The sequence below is a fragment of the Rhinoderma darwinii genome, chromosome 1 (genome assembly GCF_050947455.1).
Source record: "Rhinoderma darwinii isolate aRhiDar2 chromosome 1, aRhiDar2.hap1, whole genome shotgun sequence".
Taxonomy (NCBI): domain Eukaryota; kingdom Metazoa; phylum Chordata; class Amphibia; order Anura; family Rhinodermatidae; genus Rhinoderma; species Rhinoderma darwinii.
In genome coordinates this window covers 24,856,944-24,878,968 of record NC_134687.1, presented here as the reverse complement: position 1 = coordinate 24,878,968, position 22,025 = coordinate 24,856,944, and the positions used below count along the sequence as shown (strand labels likewise).

Here is a 22,025-nt window from a genome sequence, read left to right as displayed (position 1 = left end):
ATTCCCCCCATGTTCTACTAAAGATGGACTAAGGGGTGGAGCTTAGTAAAAGGGCAGGGCTTAGTTTGCCAGTCATCCCACTACAGACAGAACACTGAAGAAGGTTGATACTACAGCAAGCTGCCTCCCAGCCAGAGATTGGTCATTGAGAAGTACAGGCAGATCCAATAGATTATCCCTGGGAACTGTAATTTATGGGGTTTTGCAGAAATACATAATGATGGCCTTATATTACCTTAGAGAGTATAGTTACATTTGAGGTAATTCATAGGCTATTTCTACAAGTTGGAAAACCCCTGTAACCTTTTCACGCCAGGGTTTTTGAATAATTTTCCCAATTTTGGAAATCGACAAAAAAAAACTTGAAAAATAAAATAGTAAAGATTTTCTGACACCTGGCACAATGTGAAAATGCCAGCCAGCACTTTACACTCATTGTCACCTGCATTCAATTTTGCAAAAAAGCTTAAAGTGTAGCTAAACGTTTGACAAACTTCTGACATGTCATAGTGACATGTCAGAAGTTTGGATTGGTGGGGGTCCGAGCACTGAGACCCCCACCAATCACTAGAACAAAGCAGCTGAAGGTCTCGTGTGAGCGCTCAGCTGCTTCGTGTCTGTTCGGCTTTTTCCGGAAAGCCGATGTATCGGAGTACGGGCTCATAGACTTTCTATTGAGTCCGCACACGATACTTTTATTTACGGAAACAGCTGAACAGACACGAACGGCTGAGCGCTCACACGAGACCTTCAGCTGCTTCGTTCTAGAGCTTGGTGGGGGTCTCAGTGCTCGGACCCCCACCAATCCAAACTTCTGACATGTCACTATGACATGTCAGAAGTTTGTCAAACGTTTAGCTTCACTTTAACAAATGAGTAAAATATAATTTGTGGCCCAAAGTCTGACCCAAGCAGAGGCTGAAATGCACAAACACCACCTAAAAATAAAAGATGAACATGTGCAGAGGTCGTACATGCCACTTGTCTACCTTCACATAATCATATGGGGCATATGGACGTCATAAAGGGGGTCCTCTACTATTAGTCAGAACGGAGAACCACAGCGGGGGAAGTATGTGGACAACTGCCACTTCCCCACAGCGATACCAGACGTTCGCTGGCACTTCAGAAGCCAGACCCTAAGCAATCAGTTGATCATTGGACCAGGTTCAATTTATATAAGGGATTGTCTTCATGAGACTACCCCTTATATATGGAGCTGCTGCTATAGTAGGCAGTTCTGCCAGGGAAGAAATGTGGCAAATTGATTTGTAAAAGTGGCATCCTATGACCGTGCTGAGTTCTTCCGTCCGACCCATTCATCTCCTGTTGTTTGTCCATGGGAGTTGCATTACTATTTTCTTTATTTTATTAACTGTTGTGACTGAAAAGGGCCAAACTTACTAATTAGAACAGGGGTTCACATACTTTTGGTCAAATGACCCTGTTCACTAGACAGCAGTTGCAACAAACTGTTTTGGGTTCCAACCCTTATAAATTGAAGATTTTGAAATAATAAATAGCTTTAGATGTGGAATGGGATTTATATTGATTAACATATCTTGCTTCATTCCAAACCTCCCACAGATTGTCAAGGGATTTGGTGAGCTGTCTGTTGCCATGTGACACTGTAACGCTTTTATCCCAGCAACACAACAGCTTCATAGTCATCTCTTATGCATTTTTATAATCATGTTACAAAGTCTAGCGGGCATAATTTCACTTTTATTCAGTGTAAATGTATCCAGCAATTATCAATATGGGTATCCCTTGCCACAAGATATCATTTTATAATGGGTAGGTTTCGCTACAAATTATATCTATCCAACAGAGTATGGTGACTCTGCCCAAAAAATAGTCTGCACAATTTGGATCCAGATCTGCTTTTCCTATTGCACTTGGAGAGAAGAAATTACAACCATTGTCAGACATTTTGGAACCTATGGGCAGCTGTCTTTGGTCACCCGGTCACCAGGCTTGCATACAAGTATATAATAAGTCTCTCTTCACTCCTCCCCCTCATTTCTCTATTATATGTTGTTCTAATTGCCACTCCTATGTGGCTTGTGTGGCTACTTAAACAGGTTGTCTCACAAACACAACCCCTTTAAAAAGAAAAAGCCGACAACCAGTTGATCCTTGCTGGTCCAGCTTTTCTAACTTTAGCGACCAGCTGGTATCAATGGGGGAAGGTATGTCGTGCTATACATTTCCCCTGCAGTGGCCACTGAAGGGCAAATCTAGCGTTATTTTAGGGCATTCAAATGAATGGCCGACCATGTACTTCATGGATGGGCCAGGTCACCTAGAGTGGCTCTCTATTCTGACTTATACAGAGGAGTTCTGTGCTGCGGACTGCTCTCTATGATATCCATATGCCCTAATAGAGCATATGGACAAGGGTTGTCTTCAGAAGAATATCCTCTTTAACGCTGAAATGGGGGCACACGCATGACAGCCCACATGTACCCTGGGAGCTAGCAATACAAATGCTGCCTCTTATCTGGCTATATCCACATACACACCTAAGTTCAGTTCCAAACTGAGCAGCTGCTGGGGCCCATTAGGCTTGTGCGGCCCATAACGATCTGAATAAACTTGTCAAGCTGAAGGTAGGTAGACCGGGGGCCTATTAGGAAAAGTAATGTAATAATATAATTATAACAAAATGCAGGGAAAACTCTGGAAAGGGTGGTATGGATGAAAGTGTGTAGTGGGCAAACACCAAAAGTGGGTAGTCATGCTCCGTATTATTTTTCTTACATTGTTCTTATGAATACTAGTGTAAAAGCTAGAATCCTTGTAAATTATCTTCAGGCCTGTTTTCTTTCATTTACCATTTTATTTTTATAATGTGTTATGTGGAAAGAAGTGCTGCCTGGAAACCACCAGCAAGCAGGCTAGATGCTACTTGCAGATTTTATTATGGTTTGATTCTTATTCCAATTATGTTATTTGTACAGTAAAGCAATTTATAACTCAGAGCACTAACCAGTGAACATTTTAAAGGGTCGTCCCATTAGGACAACTTCTGTCCATATGCCCTATCATGGACGTCAAAGAGGGGGCTCCCCAGCTTGGGATTCCTCTCTGTTAGCCTGAGGCGCATAATAAGAATAACAGATGATTAAAAAACAGCTTGTTGATGGTTACCAGGTAGGAAGAAGACAATTTTCTAGCACAGAATACATAAAATTAGAGGATTTAGGAAAAACATTTTTATTTATTCATAGATATAAGATTAAACTATAATAGAACAATGTTTTCCTTCCATTTGTTTGTCTGCGTACAGGAAGCATTAAAAATATATATAAATACGTTTCATTCTTATAGCTTTAAATATTATCATTGAATTTAGTTTTTGTCTAGTTGTCAAGTATGATCTGCCAAAACAAATCAGTAAAGTATTCAAAACATTACTACAAAGCTTCAAATAGACTAATGCATTCAAAATAAAAACGATGAGAGGAAATAGACAGACAGACAGATCGATATCAGACAGACAGACAGACAGACAGATCGATATCAGATAGACAGACAGACAGACAGATCGATATGAGATAGACAGACAGATCGATATCAGACAGACAGACAGATCGATATCAGATAGACAGACAGACAGACAGATCGATATGAGATAGACAGACAGATCGATATGAGATAGACAGACAGACAGATCGATATGAGATAGATAGATAGATAGATAGATAGACAGACAGACAGACAGACAGATCGAGATGAGATAGACAGACAGATCGATATGAGACAGACAGATCGATATGAGATAGACAGACAGACAGACAGATCGATATGAGATAGACAGACAGATCGATATGAGATAGACAGACAGACAGATCGATATGAGATAGATAGACAGACAGATCGATATGAGACAGACAGACAGATCGATATGAGATAGATAGACAGACAGATCGATATGAGATAGACAGACAGACAAATCGATATGAGATAGACAGACAGACAGATCGATATCAGACAGACCGACAGATCGATATGAGACAGACAGATCGATAGATCGATCGATAGATAGATATTAGATAGATAGATCGATATGAGATAGATAGATAGACAGACAGACAGATCGATATGAGATAGATAGACAGACAGACAGATCGATATGAGATAGACAGACAGACAGACAGATCGATATGAGATAGACAGACAGACAGATCGATATGAGATAGATAGACAGACAGACAGATCGATATGAAACAGACAGACAGATCGATATGAGACAGACAGACAGATCGATATGAGATAGAGAGACAGACAGATAGATACAAATCGATAAAGTACCCATTTTTTTCACTTGAACCTTGGAGTTGCTGCTCATTTTTCGATTTATATGTACTTGGAACTTGGTCTGTTCCTCAGAGCTTGCACCCACACGCTGCCAGTGCTGCCTGACTCTATAGATGATAGGTGATAGATAGATAGATAGATAGATTAGATATGAGATAGTGTTTGCATATTGAATTGTCTGATAATTCAATTATCCTCTTATTCTTCAGCCTCCGCCCAGAGTCCATAAGCCTCGATTCAGGAAGAAAAGTACCTCAGCCTCCAACACGGAAACTGCATGAATGCAGCCAACATCAAGAAACACAGAATGTCTCTTCACTGCCTTAAAAGAGCAATTCATACCACGTGACAAGGTGGCGCTAGAGTTCAGAAAAATCAGGCGTGACTTTTCCCAGAATCCTTCACTTCCCCATCATATCTGTCAGTGTTCAGCTTTCAGTACGTAGCTGCCTTGAAACTGCTCCAAGAACACTGGCATCATAATTGATTATGGGCCCTGCTTGGAAGTTGCAGTGGCCTACGCCTACGATGTGGAAGCTGCCATCTTAAGTATTGGTTTACTGATGCCATTGAATAGCCATGTGTGTTGGAGGTTGACTTTACTCTGTACCTGCTACATGTTTTTTTTGTTTGTATAAATTATGATTGTCTTTCTATGTTTCTGCGTCAAATGTGATCTTTAGGCAGTACCGACTATATTCACACTAGAGAACTAGTGCAACACTAACACACAGGTGTAAAAAAAAAAAACAGTCACGCATACTTTAAGGTAGTATTTCCCTTACATTTCAAGTATGAGATTAGAAAAGGGGTATTTGCTTTTTTTTAGTCCAGAAACTGCGCCACTCTTGTCCAATGGCCATGTCTGGTATTGCAACTCAGTCCCATTTAAGTGCTTATCACTATTTCAGAGCAGTGATGTGTAGCAGGGTGCACACCCTTGGCTGTAACTAGCATATTTGTCAGCTTATTTAGCTTGCTAAGTGGCCTAATTAGCATATTGAACATTATGACCCGATGGAGCCTTTACGGGCGGGGGTTAAAATGGGGTGGGGGTTTGAAAATTTAAAGGTGGTGTAACTTCTCTTATGAAAGCTTCTAATTTATAAAATATATCATCTTTAAAAATTGGCCATGATGATGAAAAAGAAATCTGTCATTTTTAGAATATGTTTTTCCCAAGTCTTTTTTGTAACTTGCAGTACCACTTTTCACCACCATATCAGAAAATAATTTTCATAGACACCAGTGCAACAGCGCCCCCAATTCTAATACAAAAGCATTGGAATAAAACATCTTTACAGTTGGTAGACCTTTCATTTTAATAGACAAAGAACTGCCAAAAAAAATCTATTTGTTTTTAGGAAATAAGTTGTGGTGATGGGATGCTGCACTACTTGCCATTTGTCATTGCTATGTCGTCTATTGAGTCTTACTGTGGCGTACACAATGCAGCAGCTTTGGAGAATTGCAAAAGGGTGCAGAATTTACTATGACTTGACTTTTGCATCAACACTCACATCTGTTAGAAGTCAATGGAGATTTCTTTTGACATGGGAAAAAAGTTTGAGAGTCACATCATGTGACTCAAGTTGTCAGTCACTCTTGCGTGGTCACCACTCCGTCTAGATCTAAAATAAGATAGGGTCCTGGCTGGTCTGGAATAGGGTTGGTGGCGGTCCCGATTAAAAAAAAAATATGGGGGGTGCCCCACCATCTCACTTTGGGTATCCAGGCCCCACCCAACTCTTTTCACAGCCACATATAGGAGTGGTGGCCACGCAAGGGCATGACCTTCTCCACTGTAGTCTATGTAGTTACGGAATCAGCCGAGCCAGCAACTACCTTAGACTTAAATGAAGAGGGTCGTACATATGGATGGCAGCCTCTGAGATGAGCACTGTATACATTACCTATGTAAGTTGCTCTCTTGCACTCGCAGGACAACCAACTCTCCCAATTTGGTTGTGATTTTATCAACTGGATTGGAAGAATCAGCAGGGAGGGTAGGTGGTGGAGGCCTCGGGGCACGTGCCCCATGTGCCCTCTCTATAATCCGACCTTTGGTCCTGCACTGTACTTATTAAACCACACCCATTTAATGTTAGGCCACTCCCCTTATACAGAAGGGTACACCCTTTTCCCCATCAAGGGTCAGGACTCTAAGTATTCTTATGGCGATAATACGGCTTGTGAAAGCAATATACAGTAGATCGGGAGGAGCTACTATGTGTAAATACATGTTGTATATATTGTTTATTTAATTTTTATTCATGAAAGAAAAACATTAAAAAAAAAATCTTTACTTCTCACGAATATAAAAAAAAAAATGCTGAACGCATCCTTCCCTATGGTCCCAAAATAAAATCAAACACATAATACTGTAGAACCTGATTCACCCAAAACTCCTCACGTCCGCTCATTTTGGCTGAGGCTCCAGAGCAGTAATCTGCACCCTACAACAAGCACGCTGGGGGCTATAGCTTCTCAAAAGCGGGAGAGCCCCGGATGATTGACCTCGGCTTACTGCTCTATGCTGCCATCTATAAATATGATTGGCTTTCGGAAAAACACATTCACTCATAACAACCAATCAGATTACAGCTGCCATCATTTTCCATTGTATTTACAAATTCACACCTTTTTGCCGTGTTATTTGCCATGTACATTTACAAGGTCGGTAGAGATGGAGGGTTAATTCAAGAAGACATAATCTTGAGGCGGACTGTTATAAGCATCCAGGTTAGGCTCCTCGGTGCACACTTCGTGCCGAGCGCATCCATAGGGTATAATGGGCCAGAAGTGCGATAAAAGATTGTTATTTTGAGGTTACGTTCTGGTGGTATGCTTCGATACACCTTTTTTACGCTTCTCCATGCAGGGGCATCCCACAAAAAAAACATACCGCGCAGTGTGTTTTTTTTACAATGGGAGTCAATGGGCATCATATGTAACGCTATGGCATACAGTTGCATGTGTCAGAGCTATATGTTTACCGCATAGCCTAGAAAAATCTCTAGACGGTGAACCTATAGCTCTGATGTATAACTCCGAAGTGTAAACAGAGCCGAACTCAATGCAACCTCCAGAAATTAGATGAAAATCTAAATATTATAGGATACAAATATTTTATGTATGGTACAAAGATAATACTAAATCTTGAGAGATGTTCAAGGCACTTGCCAACAGTTAAAATTTTCACGAGAGAGTCGTTGAAACTGGGTTAAGGGGTGGAGTTTATGCAAATCTTTATGAAAATGGGCGTTTCTGAACATCTGGGGGTTGGTTCTGGGCGGGGCTTAAAATGTCCCCCCATTTGGGCTTTAAATGTTGGTAAGTATACACTTAGGGCGGGTTTCACACAGGTGTACGACTGCTGTATTCTAGGGTTTCATATTATTTTAACATTCGCAACCCCCGTGTGAAACTGTGCACATGGCAAATCTATGTGCAAGAACCCTGTAACGTGGCACATGGAGTCCTTATGGGTCTGTGCTACTGTTTGGTGCCTCCATGAGCCGTGTGAAACCGGCCTTAGACCTATGCACACAGCGTGTCATTTGCGTCCACATACTATCTGCAATTGTGGATAGTATAGGGCACATTATATCCTATGGGCCAATGCACATGACTATGGTTGCATTGCCCGGAGTCCGGAATGCAAAATAAAATAGGGCATGTCATATTACGAGTCGCATTTGCGGTCCAGGCTCATTAAACTCAATGCACTCTTGTGTGTGCACGGTCCGTGATTGCGGGTGACAGTCCTTGGGCTGTCCGTGCCGTGCTCATGGATCGTGCACACAGCTACGGTCATGTGCATGAGGCCTTAGACAGCTCAGAATTGTCATTACATGGGTAATATTTATAAATGACCCCTAGTATATTTAATGAACAAGAGGAGAAGTCACCACCAAAGTCGTCCTCTAGTGCAATGTTAATAAAGTTTGAAGAAAGTGATCAGATCATAGGACTGATCTTGGCTCCTGTGACTACGATCCCAGACATCAGACCTAGGGGGCAAATACGATATATCCATAGATAGATATAACAATGTATGAGCCCTTGATATATAATGTTTACACGGATTTGAAGAACCCCTTTAAATTTGGTTATTGTGAAGATATTGGTGTCTGAAGCTCTTAATTATAGGACATAAAAAATGCCCCTTTCACTAGATCATCTCGCTGCTCCAACATTACTGGGTCTATATAGTGACCCGTCAGTAGCCAAATAGCATACTTGTCAACTGGTCTTCCGGGAGACTAGACCTGCGGCGCATGCAGCACGGCTGCAGTGTCACCTAGATTCAAAAAGTCAAAGGGGTCCTCCACCTGAATTTATTTTTAGAATTTTTGAATAATATAGCAGGATAGAGAAAAAAAACTATTCTGCTCTCTTATCGGCCCTCATGCTCATCGGCAATTCAGCCGAAGCTGTAGGGATCTGAGACAGACTGGTTGCTAGGGACACTTTGCCTGACAACCCCAGATGAAGCCCTAAAGTTTGTACATAATTGGAAAAACATCGCAGCTTTCTTCATGAAACAGTACAGCAAGTTATGTGTGGTATTGCAGCACAGCTCCATGTAAGTGAATAGAGCTGAGCTGCAATACCACACACAACCTGAGCACAGACGTGGCACTGTTTTTGGAAGAAAACACCCATGTTTTTCAAATAATGTACAACCTCTTCAAGTAGTAATACAGTGTATCTCTAGCAAGTAATATGCCACTCATGACTCGTTTAGCTGGATTGGCACCAGGGGCATTCAGGGTCTTCACACAAAGTGGCACACCACATAGTACCTGTAGTCCAGGCAGTACATGTTGAATGGGTGGATGGAATTTGACCCTGTAACCCTTTCTTCTATGGCACTATGATGTCACACCATTTCATTCACCATTTCAGTCGGTATTAGTAATCAGATTTTTCAAAAAAACCTACTTAAAGCTGATCAGTGTGTCCATACCTGTCCCTACCTGTCACAAACTGAGTGCCTCCTTCTTTTACTGTAGCGTAATATTGCGTCGCTGTGATGTCTACTGTAACAGCCGAAATACACGTGTTGCTTTGGCTGAGATCCGCACCATGTGTTTAATTCATGATGGTGACACTGCACTGATAACACATTAGGTTAGTTCACCAGGGCGGTTGTTGGGGATTGAAAAAACATGGCTTCTTCCTTCCAAAAACAGTGCCTCACCTGTCAACAGGTAATGTGTAGTATTGCACCTTAGCCCCATTGACTTAGATGGAGCTGAGCTGCAATGCCAGACACAAGCCATGGACAGTTGTGGCGCTGTTTCTGTAAGATCGCAGCTATATGTTTTAATCTTATACAACCCTCCTAATTTCACAATATTTATCATACAAAAACAAGAATTTTCACAGACTTTAGTGCCCAGCGATAGACGTCTGTCAATTTCACATTTGAGGAAAAATCAAAATGCATCTTGTAATTTGTGTAATGTATCTGGCAGGCCAGAGGAACTTTCTTTACAGGTGTTATTGTATATTTTGGGTGTATTATTGCATTGTATGTGCTGCATGTTTTTTTATTTTTTGTCTTTTTTTTATTTATTTTTTAAGGACTGTGCGTAATTGAAAATAAATACAAATGCTAAGCTCATGACCTGAATGTGTTTGTTTTGTTCCCCAAAGACCCTCATCTATTAGCCAGTAAAGAGCGGTACTCCCTCTGAAGGACCCAGTATTTCCATGCATTACTGATTACACGGACAACACATTAAAAGGCAACTGTGTAATGTTTAACTTCCCCTGTGGTGGCGCTGTAGGGTAATTAAACACAGGCTTCTGGGTTCCCCCAGAGATTACAGCTGATCGTTGGGGGTCTCAGCAGCAGGACGAACTGTGATCAATTTATAGTTAGGGGTCACTTCTAACAAAAAGGGAGCGACGGAGACAGTTGAGTACAGTGCTCGGCTGTATTAGTCAGTCTCAAAGACATTGAATGGAGCGGCATGGTGCATGCCTGACTGCCGCTCCATTTAATATACTCCTTACTGCAGGGGGTACAGTAAGGAGGAATGGGGGGCTCGGGACCCCAGTTCTAGTGATAGTTGGGGGTCCCAGCGATTAAACACTTATTACCTATCATGTGGATAGGTGATAATTGTCCATTCTGGGAATACACATTTAAAGGGGTTCCATACTAATAGTGATTGACGGCATATTGCCAGGATGTCATCAATATGTGTCACATCAGTCGGGCCCTTACTGAGCAGAAGAACAGAGGGGCTGCTGCATTCGGTTGGCTCTTACCAGATCCATCATCACTCTCATCATTGCTCTATTTCTTGTATTGTAACTCCGTTGCAGCTCAGTTCCATTCACTTGAATGGGGCTGAGCTGCAATATTAGACACAGCACATGGCGTATAGCTCTAACAGAAGCCTACGACAAATGCCATTATATAGGCATGCTGTGGCATACGTCGCCCATAGGGTCCCAATGCCATAAGAAAGTATATAGCGCGGTATAAAATTTATGCTGTATACCTGTATAGCGTAGTCAACTGAGCTGTTCCACACAGTAAGGGCTTATTCAGACGAACGGGATATACGTCCGTGCAATGCGCGTGATTTTCACGCGCGTCGCACGGACCTATATTAGTCTATAGGGCCGTGCAGACAGTTGCGTGATTTTTACGCAGCGTGTGTCCGCTGCGTAAAAGTCACGACATGTCCGTTCTTTGTGCGTTTTTCGAGCATCACGCACCCATTGAAGTCAATGGGTGCGTGAAAATCACGCGCACAACATGGAAGCACTTCCGTGGGATGGCTGTGATTCGCGCAACAGCAGTAAAAAGGATGAATGAAAACAGAAAAGCACCACGTGCTTTTCTGTTTACAAACATCCAAACGGAGTGTCATAATGATGGCGGCTGCGCGAAAATCACGCAGCCGCGCATCATACGCAGCTGACACACGGAGCTGTTAAGTGCCTTTTGCGCGCGCAAAACGCAGCATTTTTTGCGTGAGCAAAACACACATGCTCATGTGAATCCGGCCTAGAGGTAACTTCACATGTAGCGTAAATACTGCATATGTTCCGCAACGTATTTCACCGCGGAAAATTCCCAGCATAATACAGTAGCAGCAGAGTGGATGAGATTTGAAGAAATCTTTCAAAAAAAGTTAATAAATTGACTTGTGATGCATTTTTTAATCTAACGCATGTCAATTTATGCTGCAGAATCGCTGGTTTTCTGTTGCGGGTTTTCCCCACTGAATACAATGGGAGGTAAAACCTGCAACAAATAGATATTGCGAATTTTGCGGCGGAAAAGCTGCGATTCCGCCGCAAAAATTGCACCTCAGAAAAGAAAACAAATATTATACTTACCCAGATCTCTATGCTCTTGCGTCCAAACATGGCTCCAGGAATGACTTGTTATCCCATGTGACTGCTGCAGCCAATCACAGGCTGCAGCGGTCACATGGCATAAAACTTCATCCTAGGAGGTCGTGCTTCAAGACTTCAGAGGGATGCGTCAACATAACTACGGGTAAGCATATATTTTTATTTCTTGCGCTGTTTTCTGCAGCAGACATTCTGGCCGAAAAACTGCACCACAATTTGTTGCGATTTTCAGGACGGAATTCTCTGCGGGGACCAGGGCGGATACACTGTTTACTTTTATGTAGCTTATCCACCCAGTGAACAAAAGAAAGAAATGTGATACTTACCTCCCGCCAAAAAGTTGCCCTTTGTATACCTTGGGCTTAGGCCACCTGCACACGGCCAGAGGTGTAGCTAGGTTCTCCAGGACCCGGGGCAAAGATACATTTTTTTTTTTTTTTTTTCCAATTCAAAATTTGTATTGGTTTTAATACAAACAATTACAAAAACATTCGGAGAAAATGTGTCCCCATAATAAAAAGACAAATAAGGGCACAGCCCAAACAGAAGGGTAAGCATCACGACTCATGAAGAGCACACAGTACGACAGCTATCTGAGCAATGATAACGGGAAGGAGCATTGCTTAACCCTTTCACGACCAAGGACGAAAATGCACGTCCTGGTCGGCTGCTAGTTCCCGCACCAGGACGTGCATTTTCGTCCGCATTTCAAACTGTCACTCTGTGTAAACACAGAGTGACAGACCCGCGCTGACAGCTGTCCTAGACAGCTGAGACATCAGTCTCGCCGGACAGCGGACCATCGCCGCTGCTTTCGGCAGTTAACCCCTTAAGTGCGGCGACGGATTGCCGTCGCCGCATTTAAGTGGTTTGAAGCACATCGGCAGCCCCCACGAAGTGATCGTGGGGGCTACCGATGCTTGTCACGGCAATCGGAGGTCAGATAATGACCTCCGGGTTGCCATGTACGGAAGCCTCGGAGGAACAGCCTCCGGCCGTTCCTCCTCTGCTTCCTGTCAGTGTGACAGTCATGTCACAATGACAGTTAGAGTACATTACACTACGTGTGTAGTGTAATGTACTCTAGCAGCGATCAAAGCTGCAAGTCTCAATGTCCCCTAGTGGGACAAGTAAAAAAAGTAAAAAAAAGTAATAAAAATGTTTTAAAAAAAGTGTAAAAATAAAAGTTAGAAGTGATATAAACATGAACTGTTTTTTTTCCTATAATAAAACTTTTATTATAGAAAAAAAATGAACACGTTAAAAAAGTACACATATTTCATATCACCGCGTTCGTAACGACCCCAACTATAAAACTGTAATGTTATTTTCCCCGCACGATGAACACCCCAAAAAAAATCAATAAAAAACGACGACAGAATCACAATTTTTTTGGTCACCACCGCTCCCTAAATAAAGAATAAAAAGTGATCAAAAAGTCGCATGTTCCCAAAAATAGTACCAATAAAAACTTCTATCCGTCCCGCAAAAAACAAGCCCTTACACAGCTTTTTTGACTAAAAAATAAAAAAATTACGGCTCTCAGAATATGGTGACACAGAAATTTTTTTTGTTTATAAATAAGTCATTTTATTGTGCAAACGCTAAAAAAAAGGACCAAACCTATATACATCTGGTATCGCCGTAACCGTACCAACTCGCAGAATAAAGTAAAAATTTCATTTATAGCGTACGGTGAGCGCCGCAAAAAGAAAACCTAAAAAAACGGTGTCAGAATTCCTGTTTTTTGCTCAGGATTGCAAAAAATGTTAACAAAAAGTGATAAAAAAAAATAAATCGCATGTACCCCAAAATGGTACCAATGAAAACGACAGATTGTCCCGCAACAAATAAGCCCTCACACGGCTCCGGTGGTGAAAAAATAAAAAAGTTCTGGCTCTCAGAATATGGCGATGCAAAATGTGCAGAGTGTTCCAAAATCGGATAAGATCGGGCACCATTTATCAGTGCGACACCGGCCACATATCTATGAAATATTATTTATTTACCCCATTATTATACCCTCTTATTATGCCCTGATGAACCCCGCACAGATTACATATACCCTGATGTACCCCGCACAGCTCACATATGCCCCCCACATTATAAACTGAAACACCAGCGAAACCCAAAACAAAAAAACTACAAAGCAAAATCTGCGCTCCAAAAGCAAAATGGCGTCCCTCCCTTCTGAGGCCTGCAGTGTGCCCAATCAACAATTTGCGCCCACACATACGGCGTCGCCATACCCGAGAGAACCCGCTTAACGTTTTATGAGGTATTTGTCTTCTGTGGCACAAACTGGGCACAACATATTATGCACTAAAATGGCGTATCAGTGGAAAATTGCAATTTTCACTTTGAACCATCTGCTGTGCACTAACCCCTTTGCGCACTATGACTTAATTGCCCGTCATGGTGCGGCGGTTGATGTATGGAGCGGGCGCACATGCTGTGCCTGCTCCATACGCTGCGGGTGTCGGCTGTGTATTACAGCAGGCCCCCTCGGTACTAACGGACAGGTACAGCGATCGCTCTGTTACAGAAGCCTGTAAGAATAACAATATTTGCAGTGTATTGTACCAGTGATCCAATGATCGCTGGATCAAGTCCCCTAAGGGGATTGATTAATAAAATGTGTAGAAGAATTATAGTTATTAGTAGTGAGAATAATTTTTTTTAAAGTTAAAAAAACAAAACACCTTTTCGCATTTTTCTTCTAAAGTAATGTAAAAAAATTAACAAAATTGGTATCGCTACGTCCGTAAAAGTCAGAACTATTACAATATACCATTATTTAATTTGCACAGTGCACACTTTAAAAAAATGTAATAATTGAAACCGCCAAAATCGCAGTTTGTTTTTTTTTGTCACCTTCGCTCTAAAAAAAAATGTAATACAACTTTTGAATCACTTTTTATGTACCAAAAAATGGTACCAATAAAAACTGCAGCTCCTCCCGCAAGAAATAAGCCCTCACACCGCTCTATTGATGGAAAAATAAGAAAGTTATGGCTCTTGGAAAGCGGGGAGTGAAAATCTAAAATATGAAAGCAAAAAATGGATCAGTCCTGAAAGGGTTAATTCATTTCTAATGAAAAAACGTATGACCCCATGTGGGGTATTTCCGTACTCGGGAGAAATTGCTTTATAAAAAATGGTTGTTTTTTTCCTCCTTTATCCCTTGTGAAAATGAGAAAATGCAACATTTTAGTGGAAAAAATTTTGATATTAATTTTCGCGCCCTAATTCTAATAAACTCTGCAAAAGACCCGTGGGGTGTATATGCTCACTATACCCCTAGAAAAATTCCTTGAAGGTTTTTCCAAAATGGGGTCACTTTTGGCGGGGTTTCCACTGTTTTGGTCCCTCCAGTGCATTGCAAATGCGACATGGCACCGAAAACCATTCCAGCAAAATCATAAATCCAAATGGCGCTCCTTCCCTTCTGAGCCCTGCTGTGGGTCCAAACAGCAGTTTATTACCACATATGGGGTATTGTCGTAATCGGGAGACATTGCTTTACAAATGTTGGGGTGCATTTTCTTCGTTATTCCTTGTAAATAATAAAAATTTCTATGTTGTTTCAGAAAAAAAGTACATTTTAATTTTTACAGACTAATTCCAATATATTTAGCGAAAAACCTGTGTGGTCAAAATGCTAACTATACCCCTAGATAAATACCTTAAGGGGTCTAGTTTTCGAAATGGGGTCGTTTATGGGCAGTTTCTATCGTTCTGGCAGCTCAAAGCTTCTCCAAATGCACATTGGGGCCTAAAACATTTTCAAGCAAAATATGAGTCCTGAAAGCCTCCAGGTGCTCCCTTCCTTTGGGGCCCTGCCGTGTGTCCAAACAACGCATTAGGGCCACAATGTGGGTATTTTTGAAAACAGGAGAAAGAGGGTGATAGATTTTGGGGTGTGTTTCTTCATTCTCATGTTCGCTTTACAAAGAAATCGGTCTTCAAACTGATACTTTTATGAAAAAAGTGAAATAATTTTTTTTTTCACCTGTTATGCATTAAATTTAGCAAAAAACTGTGGGGTCAAAATACTTACCATACCCCTAAATAAATACCTTATGGGGTCTAGTTTTCTAAATGGGGTCGTTTATGGGGAGTTTCTATCGTTCTGGCAGCTCAAAGCCTCTCCAAATGTACAGTGGGGCCTAAAACATTTTCAAGCAAAATATGAGTCCTGAAAGCCTCCGGGTGCTCCCTTCCTTTCGGGCCCTGTCGTGTGTCCAAGCAATGCATTAGGGTCACAATGGGGGCAGTTTTGAAAACAGGAGAAACAGGGTGATATATTTTGGGGTGTGTTTCTTCATTCTCATGGTCACTTTACACAGAAATCGGTCTTCAAAGTGATACTTTTATGAAAAAAGTGAAATTATATTTTTTTACGCCTGCTTTGCATGAATTCTTACAAAAAAACTGTGGGGTCAAAATACTTACAACACCCCTTAATAAATACCTTAAGGGGTGTAGTTTTCAAAATGGGGTCACTTGTGGGGGTTTCCACCATTCTGATACCTATGAGCCTCTGAAAACCTGGCTTGGTGCAGGAAAACAAAATGTACTTCAAAATGTATAAAATGATTACTAAACTTGTAAGTCTTCCAAATTGCTAAAAAAAAATATTTTTTTTTCAAAAGTGCTGCCAAAATAGAGTAAAGAGATGGAAATATATATTTAATTTAAAAAATTGTGCAGTATGTATGTACATATGTCACATATTGCAGTTAAAAATAGGGAAAAATTATAATTTTTACAAAATTTCTTCAATTTCTCTATTTTTTAATTAATTTCCGCAAATCGTATCAGTCTACTTTTACCACTAAAATAAAGTACAACATGTGACGAAAAAACAATGTCAGAATTACTTGGATATTCAAAACTTTCACAGAGTTATTCTCTGATAAAGTCACACATACCAGATTTGACAAATCTGGCTTGGTCATTAAGGTACAAACATGCCCGGTCATTAAGGAGTTAAAGTAAAGGGAAAGAAACATACATGACCTGGTTAAGTGTGTTGAATGTATCACTTACCTGCTTACTGAAGACCCCCCTAATTCAGAGAAAACCACACAGGAGACAAAGTTGGATTTTAATGGCCACAGCAGCCGTTTATTTAAAAAATAACCTGAAAAAGGTAAATTTATCCAAACATTTATAAAACATCGAGAATTCTCCACAGTAGAATTCCATCCAATATTTCACCCGACCCTACCTGGGTCAGTCTATTTATAAACATAAATAATAAACATCAATAATAAATAACAGATGTAAATAACAATATTAACCCCTTCCCTCTTTGGCCACTTTTGACCTTCCTGACAGAGCCTCATTTTTCAAATCTGACATGTTTCACTTTATGTGGTAATAACTCCGGAATGCTTTTACCTTTCTAAGCGATTCTGAGATTGTTTTCTCGTGACACATTGGACTTTATGTTACTGGCAAAATTTGCCTGATACATTCAGTATTTAATTGTGAAAAACACCAAAATTTAGCAAAAAATTGCAAAAATTGGCATTTTTCTCAATTTAAATGTATCTGCTTGTAAGACAGGCAGTTATACCACACAAAATTGTTGCTAATTAACATCACCCATATGTCTACTTTAGTTTAGCATCGTTTTTTGAACATCATTTTATTTTTCTAGGACGTTACAAGGCTTAGAACTTTAGCAGCAATTTCTCACATTTTCAAGAAAATTTCAAAATGCTATTTTTACAGGGGCCAGTTCAGTTGTGAAGTGGCTTTGAGGTCCTTAGATATTAGAAACCCCCAATAAGTCACCCTATTTTAAAAACTGCACCCCTCAAAGTATTCAAAACAGCATTTAGAAAGTTTATTAACCCTTTAGACATTGCGCAGGAATTAAGGCAAAGTAGAGGTGAAATTTACAAAGCTCATTACTTTTTTCCAGAAGTTCATTTTGAATCCATTTTTTTTGTACCACAGAAGGTTTTACCAGAGAAACGCAACTCAATAATTATTGCCCAGGTTCTGCAGTTTTAGGAAATATCCCACTTGTGGCCCTAGTGTGGTAATGGACTGAAGCACCGGCCTCAGAAGCAAAAGGAGCACCTAGTGGATTTTGAGCCTCCTTTTTATTAGAATATATTTTAGGCACCATGTCAGCTTTGAAGAGGTCTTGCGGTGCCAAAACAGTGGAAACCACCCAAAAGTGACCCCCTTTGGGAAACTACACCCCTCGAGGAATTTATTTAGGGGTGTAGCAAGCATTTTGACCCGCCAGTTTTTTTGCAAAAATTATTGGAAGTAGGCCATGAAAATGAAAATCTAAATTTTTTCAAATAAAATGTAAGTTTAGCTAATTTTTTTTCATTTCCAAAAGAACTAAAGTAGAAAAAGCACCACAACATTTGTAGAGCAATTTCTCCCGAGTAAAACAATACCCCACATGTGGTAATAAACGGTTGTTTGGACACACGGCAGGGCTTAGAAGGGAAAGAGCGCCATTTGGCTTTTGGAGCTCAAATTTAGCAGGAATGGTTTGCGGAGGCCATGTCACATTTGCAGAGCCCCTGAGGGGACAAAACAGTGGAAACCCCCAACAAGTGACCCCATTTTGGAAACTGTACCCCTTGAGGAAATTATCTAGGGGTATAGTGAGCATTTTGACCCCACAGGTTTTTTGCAGAAATTTTTGAAAGTAGGCTGTGAAAATGAAAATCTACATTTTTTTCAAATAAAATCTAAGTTTAGCAAATTTTTTTTCATTTCCACAAGGACTAAAGGAGAAAAACCACCATAAAATTTGTAAAGAAATTTCTCCCGAGTAAAACAATACCCCACATGTGGTAATAAACGGCTGTTTGGACACACGGCGAGGCTGAGAAGGGAAAGAGCGCTATTTGGTTCTTGGAGCTCAAGTTTAGCAGGAATGGTTTGCGGAGGCCATGTCACATTTGCAAAGCCCCTGAGGGGACAAAACATGGGAAACCCCCAACAAGTGACCCCATTTTGGAAACTATACCCATTGAGGAAATTATCTAGGGGTATAGTGAGCATTTTGACCCCACAGGTTTTTTGCAGAAATTTTCGCAATATTGAGCGCAACATCTGAGGGGTTAATCTGCCGGATCGGAGAATAGCTCCGGTCCTGGCAGTTACAGGAGGGTGCCAGCTGTATAATACAGCTGTATCCCCGCAGTGATGGTGCCGGCTCTGCTTCTGAGCCTGCACCATCACTGCGCCGTAACTGTACTGCGCTTTGCCGGAACACCTTCCTGGCAGCGCCGTATATATATGGCGGATGTCGGGAAGGGGTTAACAAACACTAAGACTGGGCAAGTCCTTGAAGCTATTCTTTTAGATCTGCAAACCACCAAGTTTTTACCTCCAGCCGTAACCAGGCTCAGAGGCTCCGCTCGCCTCTGCAGATGGCTTCGACCAAAAACCCACTTCAAAGGGATAACACCCTAAAAAGTCTTCTACCATTATTACTTTTTGGAGGACGCATACCCCCGATGCGACCCCCCCAACAGTTTGTACTGACCAACCTCAAGGACTCCCCCCGCCACAGCGAAAGAGGCCCTTGACCATCTCAAGCCTGTGAGTCCCTCCAAACGACCACTGCTCTTTCGATACCCTCTGCCAAGGCCAGACTCCACAGATCCATACCAACCTCGTTAAGATGTACCCGTCACCCCTCCAAAAATTGCCCTCGCCAGACTCTAAGTCACTATGGCGAACACAAACACTTTAATCCGGGCCTTATAAATCCATTCAACGGACCGCGCCAAACGGCAGTGCTTTCTGGGGACAATGTCGGACCATACCACATCCAGGCCCGGGTGTGAAACCCACAAACAAAGTAGGTCATGCCGAATGTCCCGGACCAGTTCGCGAAATGGGGGGACACCCAAATCGTTCCCGCCCACATGTAAGACCAGGATCTCAGGAACCCGGTCCAACTGGGAATACCTTTGGAACTCGAGCAAGACCAGGCTCCATAGCATACCTCGGAATCCCAGCCAATGCAGTACTGCATCGACCCACGGGATCCTCAGTTGGCGGCCATCGGGGCAAACCTCCGCCCTCAGGGCCCCCCAGTGAACGGAGGAGTGCCCCAATATCCACACCAGGCAAGGGCAGGGATCTGAAATGAAAGGGAACATACACACACATCCATAAGCAAACACACCAGTAACCACCACAGCATAACCCACCGCCACACAACATAAAATACAATTGTCAAGACATCAATTACAACAAATGAGGCCGAACATAAGACCTAAACCTATTAGATTCCCACCTCCCAATGCGGCGAAACCCCGCCTCATCCAGACCCCAGCGTGCCGCCTCTTTCGCCGCGCAAATGCGAAAAGAATGTGACGCATAACCGTCCGGGCTAACACCCACTGCCGACAAACATTTTTTTTAAAATCGCACAAATCTCAATCTAGAAAGAAAAGTCTTGTCCTCGAGGCCCAACAAGGGGACATCCGACGTGCTACCTGGAGGACTGAAATTGCACATGCCCCGCACCGGGCAAACCGCAACCGCCGAGAGAAAGAACAAATCTATCCGCTTACTCCTGCCCAGCTGATCAGTTTTTGACCGACGCAATAAAATTTCCAGTCTATCCTCATACACATCGACGTCATCCCGTCTAAGCCCCCCTGCGTGCGAAACGCTAGGAGAGACGAGCTCGCCTAGCCGGAGAGCTCCGAAAAACGCCAGCGAAAAAGCGAGCTGGAACAACCATACTTCAAAAAAGGAGCATCACACCCCCTCAACCGCCGTTTCGAGCGAGCAAAGGAGGGATAAGGAAACAGGCCACCTGCAGTCTAACTCTGCCCTGCCCCACCGTAAGCCTTTTAACGCTTGCCTTACTATAAATTCCTTACTTACGCCCGTTAAACTCCGCAATTTTAATTCAAAAGCTAAGGCCGAGACAAATCTATTAACTTTTGACACCGAATATCCTGCCTCATACGCCTCCCCTAACCAATACAAGAGAGAGACCATCCTGTCGGAAACCACAACACCAAATGCCTTAAAAATTGCACCACAGGTGGAGAAGACGCCTTAATATTATTAATCGCCAGCACGACCCCGAGATTGTCGCAGTGGAAGCAAACCTTCTTGTCCCTGAGCCCATCCCCCCAAATGGTCACAGCGACAAAGATGGGGAACAACTCGAGCAGGGCCAGATTTCTCGTGAGACCGCCTCCCAGCTCAACGACCAGCCGCCCGCGCACCATGAACCCCCGCAGTAAGCACCAAAACACTCAGCACCTGCCGCGTCCGTGAAGAGATCCAAATCGAACATGTCTATCTCCTGTGACATCCACAGGGACCAGCCATTGTATTGCCCGAGAAAGTCATCCCACACCCACAAATCAGCCCTCTGATCCGCGCAGGCGCACAAAATGGTGTGGCTCCCGCACGCCTGCAGTAGCAGCCGCCATCCTCCGACAAAACACCCTTCCCATTATCATGATCCGGCAAGCAAAATTTAACTTACCCAACAGAGACTGCAAATTCCGCAATGTAATTTTACGCAAATGACACGCCCGCCCAACCACTTCACCGAGATCCCGCAACTTATCCTCGGCAAGTCTACATTCCATAGCAACAGAATCTAACTCAATCCCTAAGAAACATATGGTAGTAACAGGGCCTTCCGTCTTCCCCGGGGCTAAAGTGACACCAAAATCCCACGTGACCTTCTGCAACACAAACAACAAGTTACCCCACACTGGGGATCCCCGGGGGCCGACACACAAAAAATGATCAAGATAGTGAATTAAGGAGTCCAAACCCGCTACTGCCCTGGTGACCCAGTCAATAAAGGAACTGAAAGCCTCAAAATATGTGCAGGACAGGGAGCAACCCATAGGCAGGCACCGATCCACGTAAAACCCCCCATCCCAAAATCAGCCCAACAGCTGTTGACTGTCGGGGTGCAGCGGAAACAGTCGAAAAGCCGCTTCTATATCAGTTTTAGCTAAAAGAGCGCCGCGCCCAGCCCGCCTCACTAAACCCACCGCTTTATCAAATGATGTGTAAACCACGGAACTCAACTCTGGGGCGATGCCGTTGTTTACTGATGACCCTTTTGGGAAAGACAAATGCTGGATCAAGCAAAATTTGTTGGGCTCCCGCTTTGGCATGAATTTTAATGGGGAAACTACCAAATCCCCCTACCGGGGGAACAAGGAAGGGGCCCACCAGTACTTCTTTGTGAAGTTTTGAGGAAACCACCTCGGAATGCTGGTAAGCAGACCGAAGATTCCGATAACTGGCACTACATGTGGAGGAGCAAGAATAACAAA

The 22,025-nt window shown here is 42.5% G+C and overlaps 1 protein-coding gene across 6 annotated transcripts in view; it reads left to right on the top strand.

The window, feature by feature from the left end:
- The window catches only part of REEP1 (receptor accessory protein 1), a 219,947-nt gene extending 209,992 nt beyond the window's left edge, over window positions 1–9,955 (top strand). For all 6 annotated transcript variants that reach the window (XM_075856587.1, XM_075856527.1, XM_075856553.1 and 3 more), the window contains one exon: window positions 4,533–9,955. In XM_075856587.1, the coding sequence (XP_075712702.1) occupies window positions 4,533–4,604 (72 nt within the window). In that variant the 3' untranslated portion in view covers window positions 4,605–9,955. The remainder of the gene's footprint in view (window positions 1–4,532) is intronic.
- Window positions 9,956–22,025: the final 12,070 nt, after the last annotated feature.